The 15,039-nt window shown below is 39.6% G+C and overlaps 1 protein-coding gene across 16 annotated transcripts in view; it reads left to right on the forward strand.

Moving 5' to 3' along the window:
* Positions 1 to 15,039, forward strand: part of LOC122064820 — a 106,210-nt gene that overhangs the window by 52,705 nt on the left and 38,466 nt on the right. For all 16 annotated transcript variants that reach the window (XR_006135837.1, XR_006135836.1, XR_006135835.1 and 13 more), the window contains 4 exons: positions 7,843 to 7,946; positions 8,044 to 8,156; positions 8,280 to 8,322; positions 8,442 to 8,533. Coding sequence is in view for 12 of the 16 variants with exons in the window: in XM_042628596.1 (XP_042484530.1) it covers positions 7,843 to 7,946; positions 8,044 to 8,156; positions 8,280 to 8,322; positions 8,442 to 8,533 (352 nt within the window). In the remaining 4 variants the exon portion in view is untranslated. The remainder of the gene's footprint in view (positions 1 to 7,842; positions 7,947 to 8,043; positions 8,157 to 8,279; positions 8,323 to 8,441; positions 8,534 to 15,039) is intronic.

Here is a 15,039-nt window from a genome sequence, read left to right on the forward strand (position 1 = left end):
TGACCTTAAGAACATCACCCTGACCTATTTCCTTCACTATTTGACTGAAGTACAAAGGCAGTAGGCTTGTCCACTGTGTACACTTTAACTGGCCAAGTAGCAGCCCAACTGCTCTTAGTGCCTCCAATGTCCAAGCACCGAGGCATACAGCTGAATTTTGATGCAAGGTATCACACATAAGGCATATTTTACCCTTTGTCAGGAAATGGATTTGGATTGACATGGCATTTGCAAGCTCATTTATTTGTGATACACTAGGCAAGTTAGCTTTTGCGCCACCATCGACTATCTTTGGATTGAGCGAAACATTCGCAAATGGACTTCCATCTCTCGCTCCTCTGACTAGATTTGGAAAGCCATCTATTTTGATGTTAGCTCAAAGTTTAGATCTCTCGGCCACCGACCCATTGTACAATTGTAGATATCCCCCAGGAACAGGCTTATTGTCACTTGCTGGGGTCTCTCGGTTGTTATTCTCTCCCCCCCACCCCAATCTTGATGTGTCCCTTTCCCTTTTGTTTGGTACAGTTCAGTTGGAGCCCCTCTTTGTTGGCTTCTCCTTTTGGCTGGCTAACCTTTCCTACAAGGCCCCAGCCTAGTTCCCTCTCTTTTCTCCTTTGTATATTCTTTTTCTCCTTTGGTTATGACTTCATTTGTTCATTAAAAAAAAAAAAAAAAAAAAAAAGCATTTAAACATAGATTCTCAATCAGCTTCTTCCTAACATATAATTCTACCATTGCTTGCCATCTTTTACTAAATTGGCCATACCATTTCCAAACAGTAATTCATAATGGTGATATAAAATAGTACTAGGAGAAGTATTGGTGATAACATTCTCCTATGCCATTAAATTGTTAGAGGGTTTGATAACAAATCTCATTATTCTCCAGCCTTTATGAAGATTGACATCCATAAGGCTTTGGACTCTTGGAGATGGGATTGCGTTGTCTAGTTTTTAACAACATGGGATTCCCTCTAGTTTTCACTAATTGTATATATCATTGCATTGCTTCCCCTCACTTCTCAGTCTTGGTGAATGGAATCCCGACCAAATAATTCTCTTCTTTTGTGGGTAATAGACAAGGTTCTCCTCTTTCTCCCTACATCTTTTGCCTCGCCATGGAAGTTCTCTTTAGAAGTTTGCAAATGGCTATTGTTCAGCACCTTATTTCTACCATCCCCAAGTGTAAAGCTATCAAGCTTACTCACCTTGCTTTTGTTGATGACTTGATGATCTTCTCCAGAGCTGATTCTTCATCTTTAGAAAACATTATGTTATGTTTGAGCCAATTTTCTACTATGTCTGGGCTCCGTATCAACCATGCAAAGTCTCTCATTTTCTTGACTGGGATCTCTGACTCTGCCAAAGCCTCCCTGCTTGAGCAAACTGGTTTATGCATTGGTCTCCTTCTGGTGAAGTATCTTCGACTTCCCGTTATTCCATCCAAGCTCTCTGCCCCTTACTATACTCCTATGCTTGACCTCATTAGGAAGTGCCTCCAACTTTAGAAAGGAAAGCCTTCTATCTTTTGCGGGCCGATTAGAGATCATCAGATCTGTCATCAGATTCAAGCTTCTTACATATACTGGTTGGGTATCTATGGGTTGCCGGAATCCATCATTTCCAAGCTTAAGTCCATTTTTGCCTCTTTCCTGTGGTGGAAAGGAAGTGACTTCCAGATTTCTTCGCCCTATTTGCTGGGCGGCTGTTTTTCTTCCTAAAGCAGAAGGGGGGTTTAGGTTTGAGAAGGATTAAGGATGTTAATTTGGTTGATATTATTAAGTTGGCTTGGAAGATTATCTCTAAGAAGAATAGTATATGGGTTGAGTGGGTGTACTCAAATCCTCTTAGGTCCAACTCTTTTTGGATAATGAAAAATCCTAGCTGATGCATCATGGGTGTGGCGTAAGATTATTGCTACTTGTCCCTCTATCTCTTCAGCCATCTCCTCTCAGATAGGTGATGGGGCCAATATTTTCCTTTGGCTTGACCCTTGGCACCCCAGAGGGATCCTATGTCATACTATAAGTGCCAGAAGCATCTATAACTCGGGCTTGCCCAAGTATGCCCTTGTGGCTGATATCTTATCTTCTAGAAATCGGTCTCCCCCGGCTCAATTTTTGACCGAGCTTGCGGATATATGGAACTCTTTATCGGTCATTCCGGTATCCCAGCAGCAAAGACAAGACTCTATCCTCTAGATGCCATCCTCTTCAAAGCTCCTCTGCCAAGGCTGCTTGGGAGTTTGTCAGGTCTTATGGCATGGCCTCTCCATGGTACAGATTCTTGTGGTTCAAGCATCACAAACCCCGACAAAGCTTCACAGCTTGGGGAGTCTTTACTAACTCCTTGCCTACGCAATTTTTCCTCATCCAGAGAGGCATCCCAGTTGATCCTATGTATATCCTCTGTGGCAACGAGCTGGAGAATATTGAGCACCTCTTCTTTAGTTGCACTGTTTCCGCCTCTATCTGGAAAGGGATCATTGCCAAATGCTGGCCAGGAAACAGGATGAATTCTTCCGTTCTACTAAGAGTGGATTTGGATGGATATGTCATTTCAGGGAAAATCTATTTGTGATATTGTGGGAAAGCTCGCCTTTTGCGCGACAATAAATCAGATCTGGATGGAAAGAAATCATATGAAATTGATCTCCAACTCTTTCTCTCTTGATAAGATTTGGGGCTCCATGTCCATTGATGTCAGGGCCAAGATTTCTAGGGTTCCTTCCACTTGTAGTCCCTTTCTTAGAATCTGTCATTATAAATTCATGGGAGCTGCTCAGCTCCACCATCAGGAATAGACCAACTCTTTGAGTTTGGTTTTGCTTTCTTCTCCCTCCCCTTCTTAAGGGCTGTAGTTTTTTCCTTTTCGCTCGGTAATGAATTATTTATTATTTATTCACCAAAAAAAAAGTCACAGTGGTATAATGTTCTAAAACACTCAAGTTGTCCATCCAAACCTGGGCAAACATAAACTCCTTTGCTTTTTAATGGATTTACTGCATATGAGAGATCATTGTTTTCAGTAAGAGATGCTTCCATGTCTAGTGCTCCTTTAAATCATCACAAAAGTTGATATTACCGTACACACTCACATACACCCCCAAAAAAAAAGCACACTCAATATGTTTCTTCATATCAACCTCTTTAACCAAGAAAAAATAGGCATCATCAGAGCAGAGATCCTGGTTAAGACTGGAGTTGAGTTTGAGCTGAACTCAGTATCAAGGCTTCTGTAAATTGTAATGCAGATAACTCTGTGAAACATTATGTGAAAAGACCCCGACTCTTTCGGCAAAACATGTTCCACAACATAGATAATGGAGGAGAATTAAGACTTTGCATGCTATAATATTAGCTGAGATGTCCCATCGTTATGATATATTGATATGACCTTAGAATAGAAGTTTTACCCTTAATATTCTATGGGCTGCCTGGAACATAAATAAAGGAACATGTACCAAGATAATGTTACTAACCTCATGATGTAGGTTAGACCACTTGAGTCAGCAGGTGGTTCCATCAAGTATAGGTCTGATCTTCTGAGCCAGCTTGCCAATCGAATCAGCATTGCAGCCAGCCTTGGCCCAGAAAATTCAGTCCAGTTCTGCCTTTCAAGCCAGCTTAAGTCTGGCCCAGTATATTCTCAGTTTTCATTCTCTTTCGCCCCGTCAATCCAGCAGGACAGCTTTATTCCCTCCTTCAAATAGCTATTTTTCTCCATAGTTTTGACTTTTGTCCTCACATGAAGCCTTCTATAACCCCCAACAGCCATCCATCGATTGGAGCAACAGTAGCTTCTAGAAAGACTAAGAGTCTCTATCGATTCTTATTTACAGCTGTGTTTTTTTCCTTTGTGTCGACTTGGTCAATTACTATGTTGAGTTCCCAGCCTTGTTGTAGATAAGTCACTTAATGGGCTTATTTTATTGCAAATAAGCCTTGGGTTGGCTTATTTTAGTCAGTTTAGGTTTCCCTATTTGTGAATGATTAGTTAGTTACCTACTCCATGTTGGAGTTTTAGTCTAGTCCTATTTGGAGTCCAACTCCTATTATGTAATGTTTAGTCCTACTTGGAGTCTAACTCCTAGTTAGGTTATGACTGCTAGTATGCCCTCTTTATATAGAAGAGGAGCTAATGTACTCTAATTGGACAGATTTGAAGAATGATGAATTGAGTTAATGCTTGAGAGCTTGAGGGCTGTGTGTGATTCCCCTTCCCCCTTTCTTTATGTGATTTCTCCCTCCCTGGTTGGATTTGTGCAATATCTAATTGTGTGATCCCTTCCTCCCCCGGCTATTCTGATTTTCCCTCTCTTCGCCAAGGCTCCTCCATCGGTACAAGTCTCTAGATGGGTCTTTTTCTATATTTATTGTTGCTTAGTCTCCTAGGTATTAGTTTTAGCAATAGAGAAGTCCAGAATTTAAACTTTCTATTTTCCAGTAGTTTCCTAAATTAGTACTTTCTAATTTGTAATCAGCATTGCAAGATTTCCAGTAGTTTCCTAAATTAGTACTTTCTAATTTGTAATCAGCATTGCCAGACTTTCCTAATTTAGTACTTTCTAATTTGTAATCATCATTGCAAGACTATATATACAAGCCTAGTCAATTGTTATATACAAGCCTAGTCAATTGTAATCCTTTAACCAGTTGAATTAATGAAATTAAAGCTTTTCTTGCTTGAGGTCTGAGATAGATCTTTGTTTCAACAGTTAAGATAGCTATGGGAGAGAGGCCCAAGGCTTAGACCACCGTTGCCCCACCCACATGTATCCCTGCGATTCCTTCTCTTCCTTTTCTATTAATCTTCTATTTTATCTGCTGCCTACTGAGAGATTGAAGCCCACTTGATCAGCCAATCATCAGCCTTAGATTGAAGATCAGTTTGCACCAAAGTTGCCAGATCGATACTCAGTTTTGGGGAAGACTTTGGCCTGTTTTTTCTACCAAACCAGCTACCAGTTGAATACACCCTTTTAGAGTTTTGTTGGCACCGCTAGGGGAGAGACTCGACCAGCATTGGGCCTATCGATGGGTTGGTTTGTGAGATATTAAAACTGTCCCAAATTCACCCTAATTCTGCCCTAATTCAGGTTGCCCTTGTATATCCTCAATCTGAGACCTATTCCAGCACCTGTTTGAAGGTTAGATGGGTTGGTTTGTGAGATATTAAAACTGTCCCAAGGTTCACCCTAATTCTGCCCTAATTCAGGTTGCCCTTGTATATCCTCAATCTGAGACCTATTCCAGCACCTGTTTGAAGGTTATTTCACCCTAATTATTTCACCCTAATTCTGCCCTAATTCAGGTTGCCCTTGTATCTCCTCAATCTAAGACCTATTCCAGCACCTGTTTGAAGGTTCTTGTCAAGCATCACGAGCATCACTCGACCAGGATACTGGGCCCAGTTGAGCTGTGATGTGTGAGTTATTATTTGAAACTATTTTGCCCTAATTTTGAACCTGTTCTCAGATTTGTATGTTTCTTTGAATCTGATCTGTTCTGAACTTTGTTGGAGCTTGTGATGGACTCTATTGGGACTGATTATCCCTTGGTAATTTGGTCTGACATCACCTCAAGTGTAGTTGTCAAGGCGACGAGGCGACCCAAGGCGGTGGAGGGTTGCCTAATGCTTAAGAGACAAGGCGCCCAAGTGTTATTTTTTTTTAATTATTTCCCCTCTTTTCTAACATTATTTAGTATGCTAAATATACCTTATATCATAAAAAATCAACTTGAAGCGCATCAAGTCATCAAATCCAATATTCATCCAAAAGAAAAAAAGTCATAAAATCCCATGTCATTTTCATAATTGGTCATTTTGAACAAAAGTCATTCACTAAACCCATTTCCATGAAGAATGAAATGGAAGGTAGGGTTGATTAGTGAATGTGTCTTTGCCTAAAAACTGTTGATCTTTTTACGATTGGTTCTCAAAGAAAGGAGAAAAAAAATCAACATGAAGCCACATAACCTCATTAAAAATCAACATTAGATCACATGATTCACATCAAGTCATCAAAAATTGTTCTTGTTCTCTAATAAGTTTGATTGGTCAATGATTTTATTTTTATACGAGATTTTTTATATTAGGTAAAGCACAAAACCAACTCTTCAACAGATCCAAGATTGCTTAAATCCGAGTTGTACTGCCAAAATTATGTTCCAGTCAAACTTATTTTAAGGTGTATGAATGCTATTAAAAATTGCCTGAGTGGAAATAAAGTTATGGACATCAGAACATAAGATTATTTTATCGCGCTTTTGGTTTTTAGCAATGTTTTATCATATGATAAGATATATGAAATTTTTAGATTTGGGAAAAAACCCTACATTTGAAAGTTGAAGGTCGCCCCTAAAACAGAAATTCATTTTTTGTTCTTGAATTGGGGGTTTGACATTTTATCCTTTTGAAATTTTATTTTTAAATTATTTTTATTGAATCCAAATAGGGTTTTTTTTCGTATTTATGCTCAAGTAAATGAAATAACAATTATAAAATCATTTACGCCTAGGCGACGCCTATATTATGCCCTCAAGCTTTAGGCTTGCTACTACATTATGACTAAGTTGCTACGGTAACTACTTAGGTTTCCCTCTCCACCATTTCCAGTTCTTTTCTTGCAAGGTTGGAGCTTTTTATCCTCTATAAAAAAGGTGACATAGAGAATGATGTTTCACAGAGAATCAAAGTGAGATGGATGAATTGGAAAGGTGCATCCGGAGTGTTGTGACTGGTATATCTTTTTGAAGCCTAAGGAAAAATTTTATAGGATTGTTGTGTAACCAGTTATGATGTATGGAGTGGAATGTTGGGCAGTTAAGAAGTGTGATAAAGAGAAGTTATGTGTAACTGAGATGTGGATGTTAAGATGGATGTGCTAGAAAACTAGGACGTAGTGAGCATATTAGAGCTGATTTGGGAGTTTCCTCGATTAACGACAAGCTCTGTGAAGCCGATTGAGGTGGTATGACCATGTTCAAAGTAAGCCTAAGGATGCTCGTGTAAGGAGGAGTGACTTGATTCAGATCGAAAGAGGTAAAAGAGCTAGTGGCAGGCCTAAAATGACCATAGGCGAAGTGGTGAGATATGACATGCATAGTCTTGGTCTTGTCCCAAGTATGACCTTGGATAGAGCCTATTGGCAAGGATCCATGTTGCTGAGCTTCTCCTGGCTTGTGTGGGCTGTGCCTCTTTCATCTTACTCTCATTTTTTGTCTTTTCATTTCTCCCTTCCCCCAATTATGTGACTTTTTTTCCTCTTTCATTGCTTTTTTATGGATGCATGTAGCCGACCCCATTAAGTTGGGATAAAGCTGAGTTTGTTGTTGTTGTTGCTGGAGCTTCTCATCCTTGTCCATACACTCTTCAGCAATGGCTGCTGCGTAGCCCTTTATTTGTGGCTGCGTCAGGGTGTTAGGCTGTATATTGTAATAAGTCAACTTTGACATTGTATTTCTGATCAAAATTAACAGCATTTTCCTTCAATTAGAAATAAATGATGGATGAGCGAGTGTTTTCTCTAGTTTAGCCTTTTTTTATTTAATCTTTATTGTAATAAGTCAACTTTGACATTGTATTTCTGATCAAAATTAACAGCATTTTCCTTCAATTAGTAAAATAAATGATGGATGAGCGAGTGTTTTCTCTAGTTTAGCCTTTTTTTATTTAATCTTTCAATAAATGGGATGATACTGGAATACCTGGGGTTCAGGAATATAGCTCAACATTAATAACATTATCCTTCTGTGACTGTTATTGAATGTAATTTTCCCTATATTTGGTACCTGGGATTGCTCAGTTTCTCACATGCTTTTGATTAATATCCTCACAGGGGGTTAGATAATGTTGTGAAGGAAAATGAGACCAATGCAAGCACTGATACCCCCTTTCATTTCCCTACCTTGTATGAAGAGCATGCTTCTTCTGCCTCGGAAGGTAATGGGCGTAGTTCACTACAACGAAAGATTGAATATTGTTGGAATCCAATAATACTTTTTCCTATAATTTCTAAAGTTTTTCATTTTTATGACAGAGGGGCTCTTACCTGGCATAGAAGGTTTTCAAATTATTGGTGATGCTAAACCAGGAAACACACTGCAAGCATGTGGGTATCCTGTACATGGAACTTCTCTTTGCATGTTTCAGGTAATCACTCTCTGTATTTTCTTTTTTCGCAGGGAATTTGAAAGTTCCCAGACAGAATTGTGTTGCATTCTTTTTGATGAACTCTATATAATGTATGTTCACAACATTTGAGTGCATGTCTAGTGGGTTCGTCATCTACAGAATGGCACGAGGCATTACATTGAGGGTAAGCATTACAATGGGGTTTAATAAATTGGATGTGTACCATACCTGTTATTATGTTATCCTAAAATTTTGAGGTATCATGTATTGATTATTCCTAATGGTTTTCTTTTATTGGAGCAGGAGCCACAAATCCAGAATATGTAGTGACAGCTGATGATGCCGATAAGCTTATTGCTGTGGAATGTATACCAATGGATGAAAAAGGCTGTCAGGTTTTCCATCTGCTTCAACTGGAATTGTTTTAGTTATTTATTTCTTTTTCATAGATATCATACCTGTCCTTGATTAACCACAGTTGACATTTTAAGTAGACGCTAGATTCTAATTCTTTATAAATATGGTCTGAGGATTACATATGTTGGGAAAACTTTTAATCCCTTGATATTTTGCAAGGCCTGGCCAGTGAAAGTCTAGCTTTCTCCTAACAAATTTTAGTTGAGGAGTCATCTATTTTCTTCGGTTCTTTTCATTTGGCAGTGGTATTATGTAAGTGGACTTAGTTTTTCCTTCTTTTTTTTTTTGGCTATTATAATGTGACCTACTTGTGGCCTCAATAAGAAATTTCTGTCATATGCAGCTTTGGTCATAACTGTATGTCTGAATGTGTTACATGTTTTAGAGTACTGCATTTTACAACGAAGTCCTGTATCTACTTTCTTTCTCCTTTGCATGGTTTAAGGAATCGGCAAAAGCATTGCTAACAACATCATCTTGTGCCATGAGATTGTTAGAGGATTTGATTGCAAGTCTCACTCATCTGCTACCCTCCTCAAAATCAACATCCACAAATATTTTGACTCCATCCATTAGGATTTAATCTCCAAAATCTTGTTGCAGATGTCTTTCCCCCGTCCTTTATCCATTGGATTCAGTTTTGCATTTCTACTCCACGCTTCTCTATTCTGATCAATGGCAGTCCTACGAGATACTTCTCTTCCTCTATGGGGATTCGTCAGGGCTGCCCTCTCTCCCCATTTCTCTTCTTTCTGGCCCTTGAAGTTCTCTCCTTTTCCATCCAATTCTGTACCGACCTCCATCTCATTTCTCCTATCCCCAAATGTAATGCCCTCATGCTTATCCATTTCGATTTTGCTGATGATCTCATGATCTTTTCAAATTCTGATTTAGGATCCATCACGGCCATTATGTCTTCTCTCCATCTCTGGTTTCCGCATCAACCTCCACAAATCCAACCTATTCCTCTCTGGGGTTTCTAATGCTCGCCAGGCTTGGCTCTTTGCCATCTCTGGTTTCTCCCTTAGCTCCCTCCCGGTTAAATACATGGCTCTCCCCCTCATCTTCTCTAGGCTCTCCTCCCATCATTGCTCTCCCATCCCCGACTCTCTGAGGAAGCGGCTTCAGCTCTGGAAAGGCCAACTCCTTTCTTATGCCTGTCATCTGGTTCTCATCAAATCGGTTCTCCAATCTTTGTACCTCTATCGGTTTGGCATCTTTTCCCTCCTTACCGCCACCTCCAAAGCCATTAACTCCCTCTTCTGTTCCTTCCTCTGGAAAGGAGCTGCTCCCTCTAAATTTCTCCACCCCATGAGCTGGTCTATAGTTTGCTCTACCAAAACTGAAGGTGGCCTTGGCTTGAGGCAAATCAAAGATGTCAACTCCGTTGGCATCCTAAAGAACTTATGGGAAATTGCCTCCAAGCACCGGAGTATATAGGTCTCTTGGGTCTACTCCTCCCCTCTCATGCATGATTCCCTATGGATTGCCTCCCCCCTCCTCTGAAGCTTCTTGAATTTGCGCAAAATTCTTAGCTACAGACCCTATGCCCTTCGATCCATCTCCTTCTCTGTTGGCAATGGCACCTCACTTCTCTTTGGTTGGATCCCTGACACCATTTGGGTATTCTCCTCTCATTGGTCACCCCTAGAATCATTTATTCCTTTGGTTTGCCGAGAACCTGCCCAGTCGCCTCCATTCTCTCCCCTGATGGATGGTCTCCTCGCTCCTCCCCTACTCCCTGGCCGATATCTGGTCCTCTCCCCCCAATCCCTCTATGACACTACCAGGGAAGAGAGAACAAGATTCTTTGGCTCCCGTCCCCCACGGGTTTGTTCACTTCTGCCCTACTTGAGACTTCATCTGCTCTAAAGACCCCATCATTCCTTGACACAAGCCTTATCTAGTTTAAAGGTCGTATCCCTCGCCACAATTCCACAACCCAACATTCGTTCTCCAACTGCCTCCCTACATAGTCCTTCCTCATCTGCCAGCACATTCAGGTCCCCTTCTATTGTCTGTGATGGAACAACACCATTGATGCTGAAGTTAGAAAGTATGGTTTGTGATTAAACAAGGAAGAAAGAGTGAGAGAAAGGAGGAGGAGAAAGTGCTGGACAGGAAGAAGATGAAGAAGTATGGTAGAGTATGTGTTGTGAGTAAAGTCTCACTAACACCAATATATTACTTCACTAACATATTTACAAGATATTATACACACCTCCCTAAGGAGGGAAACTATACATACCTCCTTAAGGAGGAAAAGGAAAATAAAACATAACATGTCAAATTACTAAACTACCCTTATAGAAACATAACTAATATCTCTAACACTTCCCCTAAAGCTGGAGAATAAATATCATGCATTCCCAGCTTGGACAGTAGAGAACTGAATTGATGATGAAGAAGACCCTTTGTGAAGATATCAGCTAGCTGATCTCTTATCCGCACAAAAGGTGTGCATATATTACCAGTGTCAATCTTCTCTTTAATGAAGAGTCTATCCACCTCTATATGCTTTGTCCTGTCATGTTGCGCAGGGTTGTTGGGCTATACTTATGGTAGCCTTGTTGTCACAATAAAGCCTCATAGGTGCCTCAATATCAAATCCCAACTCTTGGACCAGTCTTCTCAACCAGAAAATCTCACACATTCTATGAGCCATGGCTCTAAATTCTGCCTCTGCACTATACCGAGCCACCACTGATTGTTTCTTGCTCCGCCATGTAACTAGGTTTCCACCTACAAATGTGCAATAGGCTGATGTAGATCTCCTATTAGAGACTGAGCAAACCCAATCTGCATCAGTGAAGCCTTCTATCCTCATGTGGTTATGCTGGCAAAAAGTAGTCTTTTTCCTTGAGAGGACTTCAAGTACTGGTGAATGCATTAAACCGCATCCAAGTGCCCACTCTTGGGAGCATGCATAAACTGACTCACCACCCCACTGCATAAGTAATGTCTGGATGAGTCTAGGACAAATCGATAAGCTTCCCAACCAGCCTTTGATATTTCCCTGCATCAACAAGAGAAGGGCCAGCATCTTCCCCCAGCTTATGATTCTGCTCAATAGGAGAACTTGTAGGTTTGTAGCCTAACATTCTTGTTTGTTTCAATAGGTCTTGAATAAACTTCCTTTGGCATATATTTATGCCCTTCTTGGATTTAGAGACTTCAATCCCCAAGAAATACTTTAAGGGTCCTAGATCCTTAATCTCGAACTGTTGGGCTAAGTAGTTCTTCAGATTGGCTATCTCAGCTCTGTCATCTCCAGTTACCACAATGTTATCAACATCGACAATCAGAGCTGTAATGGTTCCATTACCATGCTTAGTGAACAGAGTGTGGTCAGCTTGACTTTGGGAATAACCATTCTTCAGTATGGCCTATCGGAACCTTTCAAACCAGGCCTTTGGATATTGTTTAGGACCATATAGAGCCTTTTTGGGAAGGCACACCTTTCCTGCAGCTAAAGGGAACTTAAAGCTGGGAGGAGTTCGCATATACACCTCCTCTTCTAAGTCTCCAAGTAGAAAGGCATTCTTCAGATCCAATTGATATAATGGCCAATCCTTATTCGCTGCCAGAGATAAAAGGACCCTTATGGTGTTATGGTTAGCCACTGATAGTCAATCTCATACACTTGACTGTATCCTATTACCACCAGCCTTGCTTTGTACCACTCAATACTACCATCAAACCGGTATTGATTGTGTAGACCCACCTGCATCCAACTGGAGTTCTCCCCCTTGGAAGGTTAACCAATTTCTAGATATAATTTTTTTTTCCAGGGCCATCATTTCTTCAGTCATGGCTTACTTCCACTTAGGGTCAGACATAGCTTTAAAAACATTCTTGGGAATAGAAGCAGCTGAGAGAGCAATAGTAAATGAAACACCTATAGGGGAGAGAGAGAGTCATAAGAAAAAAATTGGGTTATAGGATTAGTACAAGCTCTCTTTCCCTTCCTAATAGCAATAAGAAGATCTAATTCTGATGGGGAAGGAAGGATATTACCTAACCAAGGAGGGTGGATCTCAAGAGTTGGATTCAAAGAGGACTTTTGGCAGGTCTTCTTGTCCCTCCTTGTATACACAATCGTCATCTTTTCATTACCTAAGCCTAAACCACCTTTTGAATGATCACCAACATCAGTAATATCCACCACTTTGTGTTTCCCAATGTCAAGCATAAAAGGAGAGACAGGCAATGGAGAAAGAAAAGGGATCTCCTCAGTAGCCTTTTCACCTCCATTATGCTCCCCCCAGAAATGGATGCTGAGGAGAGGCAAAAAAAGGTGCAGACTCAAGGAAGGTGACAGCTTTAGAGAGAAGCCTTCGTCTGGAAGAAGGATGATAGCATTTGTATCTCTTGGTAGTGGAGGAGTAACCAAGAAAGATACATTTAATAGCCTTGGGGTCCAGTTTAGTCTGAGAAGACTTATTAACATGGACATAACTAATACACCCAAACACTTTGGGGGGGAAGAGAGAAAGAAGAAAACTGAGGAGATAAGGTGTCTAAGGGAGTTTTGGAGCCAAGGAGTTGTGTTGGCATATGATTGATCAAATAAGCAGCAGTAAGGAAAGCTGTAGACTAAAAAGTTTTAGGAACATGCATGCCAAAGAGGAAACTCATGACCTCCAACAAATGGCGGTTTTTCTTCTCAGCTACCCCATTTTGTTGGGGTGTGTCAACACAAACTAGCTGATGGATAGTGCCATGATCAGTAAAAAAGTCTTGAAGACCACTATACATATACTCCCCCCCTTTGTTAGAACGAACAATTTTAATTTTGGCGTCAAACTATGTACATACCATATGATAAAAATTTTTAAAGACATCATACACCACTCTTGTGCTTCATCAGAACAGTCCAAGTAGCACAAGAAAAATCATCAACAAAAGAAACAAAGTAACGAAAACCAAGTAAAGAAGTAATAGCAGAAGGCCCCCAAACATCAGAGTGCACAATGTGAAAAGGAACAGTAGATCTATTACTATGATAAGGATAAGAAGAACGACAATGTTGGCAAAAATACATGGTTCACAATGAAAGACATGGGAACTAGGAAAATAAGTAAATAAATTAGGTAACTATTTCCTCATAACAAAAGATGGATGTCTTATACATTGCTACCACAACATCACAGAATCCACAGAATTGCTATCAGTACGTCCACACACATAAGACTGAGCTGTTGACAAAAAAGGTGATTGAGGTTCAAGTAGGTAGAGTCATTTTTCCTTATGCCTGTTGCCAATAATCCTCTTCGTCACCAAATCCTAAAAGGGAAAATGAGAGGGAAAAAAAGTGACAACAATTTAAGGATTTTGTTAGGTGACTCACAGATAAGAGATTACGAGTAAGGGTATGAATGTGAAGCACAGAATCAAGTGAAATGAAAGAAGTAATAGGAATGCTACCTTTACCAGAAATGGAGTAAAGGACTCCATTTCTGGTAAAGGGAGCCATCGGAAACCCTGACCTTATCTTTATCGGAACCATAGATGTCACGGTGCCATGGTGAACCAAGGCGGTGGAGGGTTGTCTAAGCGCTTAGGTGAGAAGGCACCCACCTTAAGGTGAACAAGGCGACCAAGTGTTATATTTTATTTTTATATTTTCTAACATTATTTAGTAAGCTATATATACCTTGTATTATAAAAAATCAAGATTAAGCTACATCAAGTCATTAAAAATCAACATTTAACCATATTAAATCATAAAAAATTAACATTAAGTCATATTAAGTTATAAAAAATTAACATTTAAAGAATTCTATAATAAGTTTGTCTGGTCAAATGATTTTATTTTTACATGAGACTTTTTGGATTATTTATAACATAAAACCAGCTTTCCAACAAGTCTAAGATTACTTAAATCTGAGTTGTAACGACAAAGTTATGCTCCGGTCAAACTTAATTTTAATTGCGTGAATGCTATTAAAATCGCTTGAATGAAAATAATTTTTATGGATATTAAAACAAAAGATTATTTTACCGGACTTTTGGTTTTTAACAATGTTTTAATATGATAGAATTTATAAAATTTTCATAATTGAGAAAAACCTTAGTATTTAAAAGTTAAATCGCCCCTATAACCGAAATCTAGTTTTTGTTCTTGGATTGGGGGGTTGACTTTTTATCCTTTTAGAATTTGATTTTTAAACTATTTTTATTGGATTCAAATAGGGGGTATTTTCTTATTTATGCCAAATATCACTTAAGTAAATGTGTTAATTTTTAACACATTTACTTAAGTGATATTTGGCATAAATAAGTGTTAAAACACAAGGCAACATGCAGTGCAACAAGGTGACTGTTGCCTAGGCCCTAGGCAAACAGCATGGGCTCCTAGTCGTCGCCTAAGCAACGCTTTGACAACTATGACCGGAATAAATAGAGTACGTATCATAATAATGGGACGTACCAGTCATATGATCCGTAGCACCAGAATCAATAACCCAAGATAGAACTGTGG

The sequence above is a fragment of the Macadamia integrifolia genome, unplaced genomic scaffold (genome assembly GCF_013358625.1).
Source record: "Macadamia integrifolia cultivar HAES 741 unplaced genomic scaffold, SCU_Mint_v3 scaffold1783, whole genome shotgun sequence".
NCBI lineage: Eukaryota > Viridiplantae > Streptophyta > Magnoliopsida > Proteales > Proteaceae > Macadamia > Macadamia integrifolia.